Source organism: Solanum stenotomum, unplaced genomic scaffold, assembly GCF_019186545.1.
Source record: "Solanum stenotomum isolate F172 unplaced genomic scaffold, ASM1918654v1 scaffold26054, whole genome shotgun sequence".
Classification (NCBI taxonomy): Eukaryota; Viridiplantae; Streptophyta; class Magnoliopsida; order Solanales; family Solanaceae; genus Solanum; species Solanum stenotomum.
The window spans coordinates 44,327-52,040 of record NW_026028858.1 but is presented as its reverse complement, the minus strand read 5'-3'; the positions used below and the strand labels follow the sequence as shown (position 1 = coordinate 52,040).

At 33.7% G+C, this 7,714-nt stretch overlaps 1 protein-coding gene across 1 annotated transcript; it reads left to right on the top strand.

The window, feature by feature from the left end:
* Positions 1-5,971: 5,971 nt before the first annotated feature.
* Positions 5,972-7,072, top strand: LOC125851466 (F-box protein At4g00893-like). Its single transcript, XM_049531254.1, has one exon. It carries the CDS (start codon positions 5,972-5,974, stop codon positions 7,070-7,072), a length of 1,101 nt encoding a protein of 366 aa, XP_049387211.1.
* The last annotated feature ends 642 nt before the right edge of the window (positions 7,073-7,714 follow it).

The following is a 7,714-nucleotide window of genomic DNA, read 5'->3' as shown; positions in this document are numbered from 1 at the left end:
CAGGTATTCAACTTGATCTTTTTCCTTCAGAAGATCATTATTAGTCATATATATGTATGAATTTTTTATCTTTAAAGCTCTTAACTTTAATTCTTCATTTTTGAAAATTGCAGGATTCAAGTCTAATTTTTATATTATAATCATCAAAATGTGTATGTTGCTGGTGATGCAATATAACTTTTTTTCTTTCACAGTCTTTGATGTATCTAAAGTTTTGGTTGCCCTGTGAATAATGACATGAGTTTTCTTGCTTTGAGCTCATAAATTTATGAAGTTATTATCTTTTCTTTTTCTTAATTATATAAAGTAATTTCAATGTGAAAGATTTATCTCAAATGCTAATTAAAGGCAATCAAGAAATTAAAGTAGCTCAAAGTTATTATAAATCTCTCACGAATATAAAATAAATTCCCTATCACAGAGGAGCATGTAATATGATAGCATATAACGTTTGTCAAAAGCAAAGTACCGAAGGAGAAAACAGAACAAATCATCATTTGAACCAAGTAGATTGGCATAATATAGATCGGTACCTCTGCTGCTAGCTTTCCTCACAATGTGCGTAGACTTATGTACTCCTGATATTCAGAGTAGTTTCCATACTCAAACTGAATGAGCAATTAATCAATCAAAATAGTCCTGATATATTATACAGAGAGAGTAGTTGAAGTATAATTCTGGATTGTTTGTTGTTATGAGAAAAAAATTGCATACCAACTTTGTCAGTGAACCAACTGGGCGTTTCATCTTAAATTACAATGGGAGAATCGTTTTGAATTCAGATGCATATGCGGAACTCAATTGCAAGTGACCATATTCTTAATAGCAATTGAGATTTCTGTCCAAGATGGAAGTTTGATGTCACTCCGGGGCAGTGGTATCAGCTAAACTGCTCTTATTGGTTCTGAAGGAAGTAGACAGAATCAGTTTCAACATTCAAATACCAACACTCATTTTTAGTAATATGACTCAAAATGATGAAAGTGAACTTAACGTTACATTGATTCAAAAAGAGCACTATATATATATATACTTTATGCCTTATTTGTTAAAACTTGTGGTCGTGTGACCTTAACTCATTAGTTACTATATGTGTTATCTTTTTGTAAAGGCATGGTGCTGCTTATTTAATTTAGCGACATTGTTGAATAGTGATTTATAAGCAATTTATATATATTTCGTTAAGTGATGAATGAAATTTTAGGTAATAGAATGAAGAAAGTTGCAGATACTTTGGGATAAAGATATATATAATATACATTAAATAAACCTAGTTGGAACTACTATGAGTACTTCAACCACCACCATTCACCAACCAAAATTTATTACAAATACCTACCAAATTTTGATTACTTTGCAAACCAACAGAACCACAAATATGAGATTTTTCCGATTATCAAATCATGCTTTAGCAGTCATCTCTCTATCTGTATGTCCAAATAGCCCACAAATACTATATTGTTATTGTTATTCGTAACAAACTCATTTTGTTAAAATTAACATAGTCGTTTCTTGCATTTGCCAAGGTGAAATGCTATTATTGTTATATTTAAGAGCTAATCAAACTTGTATGAATTTTTTACTAAGAAATGTTGTTGATGTGGTCTCTATACACCAATTAATATTCTTACAATCTTTTCTTTTCCCCGCTATTATATGAAGCAATTGAAGTTGTTGATTTGGTATGAAGTATAAGGTACAATAATCTCAGGGATAAAATGCACGACTGTAGTATCCTGCTTTTGGTTGAAGGTATTAGGTAGTCCTTGGATTATTTATCCCACCATTTATACCATAGTGATCGGATAAGTTCACGGTCAAATCAGCATGGAATGAATTAAGATGGAAACAAGAGAAAATACAGACCTTTGACTATATATGGACTAAAGGGTTGCGTATAAAGATTAATTTCTTTTTATGGAGAGCATGGAAAGGAAGAATACCTACTGACCATAATCTAAAAAGGATGAAAATTAGTGTGGTATCAAGATGTTGGTGTACATACAGCGAGGATAGTGCCACTGATAATTGCTCCATAACAACTATTAAAAGGATTAACATTGGTATGTACTGGTAAAGTTATTTCATTGGTTCCTCTGTTTTATAAAGAATTTTGTAAAATTAACAAATCCCATAAACCGGAACTCACAATCATATATCATCTTACTATATGAGACTCTTAACACTGAATGCTATGATCTTAAGCCTCCACATAACTATAAATGCCTTGGACACGTGTCTCCTCAGAAAGCCCCTTCATTCCTAATTTCCCTCCAGCTCTTTCTAGTGACATCATAACACCAAGATAAAACACATGACTTTAAGTTTACGAAAAATACAATCTCCCCATAACGGGACGTGCAGGATGATAGTTGTGCTACTTCAGTACCCAACTCAATAGCTCCACCAAGTCTACAAGCACCCAAGACAGTAGCATCAGCTTCAAAAAAAAGGCATCTTCTGTAGTGGATCAAGTCTGAATTCATGTGACATTGCTTCAAACAATTAGAACCCGAATTCGACAAGCTTGGCACACGCACAAGCTGGAAGAAATCATAGCATTTCATGTGCAAACCTGCCCATCGCATCAAATACCTGTGTTACAGCAAATGGTTAAAAATACATGCAAAGCCTCGTACTATAAGGATAATACTTAGGACACTAATAGCAGAGCTCGAATCAAATTGATGATGATTTCTTCTACTTTTCAGATAATAATAAGCTTCTTGTTTATGCAACATGTTGAAGTACTAGTTTCTAATTTTCCAACATAATATTTTCTTTACATTTGAATTGAGCTCCTTTTGAAACAGAATACGCAAGGCATAACTTATTCCTACAAAACCTATGTTATCTAAACTTTTGCCTTGCAAATTAGATACTACACAACTTAGGCCAGACAAAGGAAAAAGTTCTCTAACGAAACTAGGTCATAGTTAAGGGTACTTTCACCCACAAACTTCCATTAAATGATAAGCAGGGGTAAAAATTAAAGTCCATCGATTGAGGGATAATAATTAAAGACCACTCCAAAATAGGGGCGGTCACCAGAACTGCAGATCTAAACCAATTTACAAGACAAATTGTTAAAATAAACCGACATCAATTGCACAAAATTCTTAATGAAGAAACTCTTAAAATAGTGTGATATCGTTGTCTTTGGGCAAAACGTGCACAATTTTCTTCCAAATGTCTCCAATCATTAAGAGTATCACTTCACTTTATACACATCTTCTTTTTCTTATTAACTTCTAATGCGAGACATTGTTCATATACCCAACCAACATAACATGAGGTATTCCGTTACGGTTATCATATGCAGCTCATACCTGCAGATTTATCACCAAAACAACACTCTGCTTCATCACTTCCTCCAATTCCAAAATTGTGGAAATATGAATATGGAAAAGTAATTAACAGAATTTACTATCTTGTTCACTTTCAGTATTCCCTGGATACAAATTAATTCCCAAAGTTGACAAATAAGCTCAGCATAATTTCATGTGTATCAGAACAAATACATGTGTTATTACAAGTATTGGGACTTTCATTTGAATCTTTCTTGAATTGACTTGAGAATGTGATTTGACTTACAGTGCAATGACTTGAGAAAGATTAAATAGTCTTTACATATTGTGTGACACATTGAATGTGAATGTGTAATTTTAAATAGTCTAAAATTGTCTGAAAACGACTAGGTGACCTTCCTGGAATTGATTACTCCAAAGCAACACTTAAATGTGCCTAGTAAATTTATTTTTATCTGGCTATTGTCAAATTCCAAATACTACTTCACATACGTATCAGTTTATAATCAATTATGCATGGTTAAACATATTAGCACATATTGTATAGCTTTTGCTATTTTTAATAACTTGGCATATTTTTAACTCAAAGGAGATTCGGACTCAACTTCAACTTCTTCTGTACAATTTCAAGAAGAGTAAAACAATTTACTTCGAAAATTTAAAAATGGCTTTCATACTTCGAGCAACTTGATCATGGGAACTAAATTAAGACATGGCATACACCTTCTTTTGCTTAAAAAAGTCGACACTAATTATCAACTTGGGATAGAAAGTAAGACCCTAAAATCACAAGTGCAAATCCAAACCAATTTATAAGACAATTTGTGAAAATAGACAGACATCAATAGCACAAAATTCTTAACATGGTGTGATTTAGTCGGCTTTGGGAAAAACTTGCACAGTTTCCTCCTAAATGCCTCAGATAAAATTTAAACTAACAAAGAGGACTTTCACATCTTATTGCAAATATATAGACATTTGAAAGATAAATAAAATTCTCTCATTCGAAATTGTGCGTGAGACTTTCATCTTACGTGGCCATGAGCGTTAACCAGTAGGAGCGCGGATTCTTCACCGACATCTCTGGGCAAGGAAGGGATACTGATATGCTCTGTGTTTCCAAATTGAAACTATAGAGATAACGGCCCTCAGTGAAGTAGATGGATTCTTTTTTAATATGAGTGCCTCTTGTACAACATGTTGTTCCACCATAAGAATTATCTAAGAAAATTGCCGTTTCACCAATACTTTTCACCTCCTCCCACACTGCTTTTACAAAATCAAACCGAAATACTGTAATTTTGTATACATCAACATGGGTCCTTCCATATAACAATATGTGAACATATAACAGTTCAACCTCTTTCTCGTCGTCATGAGATGATGATTGAAAGAGGTAACTCCTAGAGTATGGCATGTCTAAGAGTTCTGTGAAGTGATCATATGGAGGTTGGTTAGTCATTGGTGTAGCTGATATTGTTCCTGATGAATCATCTACATCCAAACGGAGTAGAATGTGTGGTGTCTGCCATGTTAATACATAAAAATCTCCCTTGAATACTGTCCATCCCAAAAAAAGGTCAACTCCAATAATTGATTTCAAATCTTGTTTATGAAATTCTTGATCATAACCTGGCTTGCACAAGTAAAGTGCAGGCGGAGGCGTATTCTCATCATCATCATCATCCGGATTGTCATTGTTTGCAACAGCATCATCATCGGGATTGTCATTGTCTATGTCATCATCATTAGAATCCGTGTTATCATCTTCAGGATCTGTGTCATCATTGGTGTCTTCATCATCGGCATACTCATCATCGTTTGCACCATCATCGGAATCCTCATTGTCTATGTCATCATCATTGGTATCTATGTCATCATCATCGGGATCTGTGTCATCATTGGAATTCTTATTGTGTGTGTTATCATCGGTATTCTCATCGTCGTCGTCATCATCATCATCATCATCATCAGGAGTAGTCTCATGAATAAGGAAGAGAACGCGACATTGAGGATCATTGGGTGGTGTAGACAAGAGACACAAAAGTTTGTCGTTATTAGGGAGTGGTGGGAGCTGAATTTTGTCGTTTGAAATAGGATTCCAAAGGTAACAATCAGTAGAGTCAAAGTCTTCTAACACGAGCCACTCTTGAGCAGAAGCACGTATTATTGCATTACAAAACTCATGTATACTTCTTTTATAAGATCGATCTTCTGATATGCTGAAAAAAGTTTGTGGTTTTTGTCGTAACGGACATATAACAAGCCAAGGATATGGTTGTGAAGAAAGTGGTGGTCCATCGTTCTTCTTCTCTTCCACCTTCATCTCCTCCAACATGTGTAGTTAAAAGAATAAGTCCGAATTAAATATAAAAATAATAATGAGTAATAATTAGTTCAAATACGATAAAGAGAAGGAATTAAAGTAGCTCTAGGACAAGCAAATTTGTTTTCCTTTCCTTTCCTTTCTAATAAATAATTGAGATTTTCCATAAATAAATAAAATAATTGGAATTTCCGATTCAAATAAGTAAGGTAAAAAAGACAGTAGTTAATACACGTTACTTATTCTTGTTCTATTTAAATTGGGTAATAACAAGTCCTTTTTTCCAATTCAATTAGTAATTTAATCTCTCAAGTTCAAAGCAAAATTCTGAATAATAATGGAGGTGGCAGATTATGATAAATTGTGGTCAGGTATTCCATTAGACATACTCGGATTAATATCATTACGTCTTGTTGCTGCTGATTACTTTGTTTTTCGTGCCATTTGTAAACATTGGCGCTATGCACCCCTAACGTCTCCTCCGTGTCCACAATCATATACACCATCGCCTTGTTTGATGACGCTGCAAAAAGAAACAGGCATGATAGAATTTTTTGATCCAGTGTACAATGTCGTAACTACTCAGAAAGCCGATATTCCAAAATTTAGGGGTGCCCGAATTCGTAGCTCAAAAGCTAATTGGTTGCTCATGAGTCATGGCACCCGCGGCATGTTCTTTTTCAATACTATTAGCAATGACATAATTGAACTCCCTGATCAACTAGATGAGAATGAAAATAGTTGCTCTGCTTGGACATTTTCGTGTCCTCCGGACTCATCATCATCAGATTGTTTTGTTGTTGGTTTTGAAACCGGTGGCTATGTCCCAGATGTATACATTATCAAAGTTGGAGATATTGAATGGACATATCACTTCTTCAGGAATCATCGAGCAAAATTTCAGGCCACGGGGTGCAATAATCCGTTATTTTTCAAAAACAATATTATCTGCGTACTGGGAGATAAAGGTAATTTGGGAACATTAAGCATCAAGGAAAACTCAGCTGCACAGAGACCTAAATGGAAATTTTATGGGAAACACTTTTCGCGTTCAAAACAAAGATCAATTCGAAAGGCATACATGGTAGAAGATGTCAATAATGGAGGAATGGTAGTTGTGTTTTTAAGTCGTGACGAAGGGGATGTAGAGGTTTGGAGATACAAATTGAATGAAGAAGTGTTGGAGAGGGAAAAAATAACAAGTTTGGAAAATAATAAAACATTATTTGTGAGCTTTGGAGGATCGTACTTGAGAACTTATGTTGCCCAGGGGCTAGGAAACAAGATATATTTGCCAATGTTTCACGACAACAAGGGCGTTTTCTATTGTTTGGTCAATCGCAAATATTACTCTTTCGATTACTCTGCCATCAAAGCTTACTCAAGTTCCAATATTTTTAACTTAGTTCAGCCAAGGTCATGCATTTGGATCGAATAAGAGAGTGATTAATCATCTCTTTCTGTTGTTGTTTATTTTTTCATTAGTTAGCAATGCTTTTTCTAATTATCAATGCCTCTTAACAATAAGTAAAATATATCTACACACTGTGTATATATTTTGCATATTAATATAAAGTAAATATTTATACACTGCATACATATTTATACAAATTTTGTAAATAAATGGCAAAGCAGGACACAAGGTCTCTGTATAGTTATTAAATGTTTTCTTCCGGTTGGAATAGTCATTTATCCCTAATGTATATTTGTACACATAATTAGATGAATTCAAAATTTTTAATACTATTTTCCATAATCATTAAGAAAAAAATCATTTGGAGTATAATAATAATGATGATGATAAGAATAATAAGAAGAACAACAATAATAATATGTGGAGATTTTCTCTACTATAGGTTAGTACTAGGCTAGAACTTATTTAGCGTTTAATTAATTTTGGGGACTTTAAAGTTTTTCAATTGAGGATCCAAGCTACCATAGGTGTTTTCAATATACATTAATAAACTAAACTTATTTACGGAAATTCGATTTCAAATTTTGAAGCTTCAATCTTCTATTGAGGATCCAAGCTATCATAGGTGTTTTAAGTAGACATTAATAAACAAAACTTATTAACGGA

Excerpts from the sequence above, each read along its gene's own strand:
- LOC125851466 (XM_049531254.1), top strand. The coding sequence starts at position 5,972 with ATGGAGGTGGCAGATTATGATAAATTGTGGTCAGGTATTCCATTAGAC.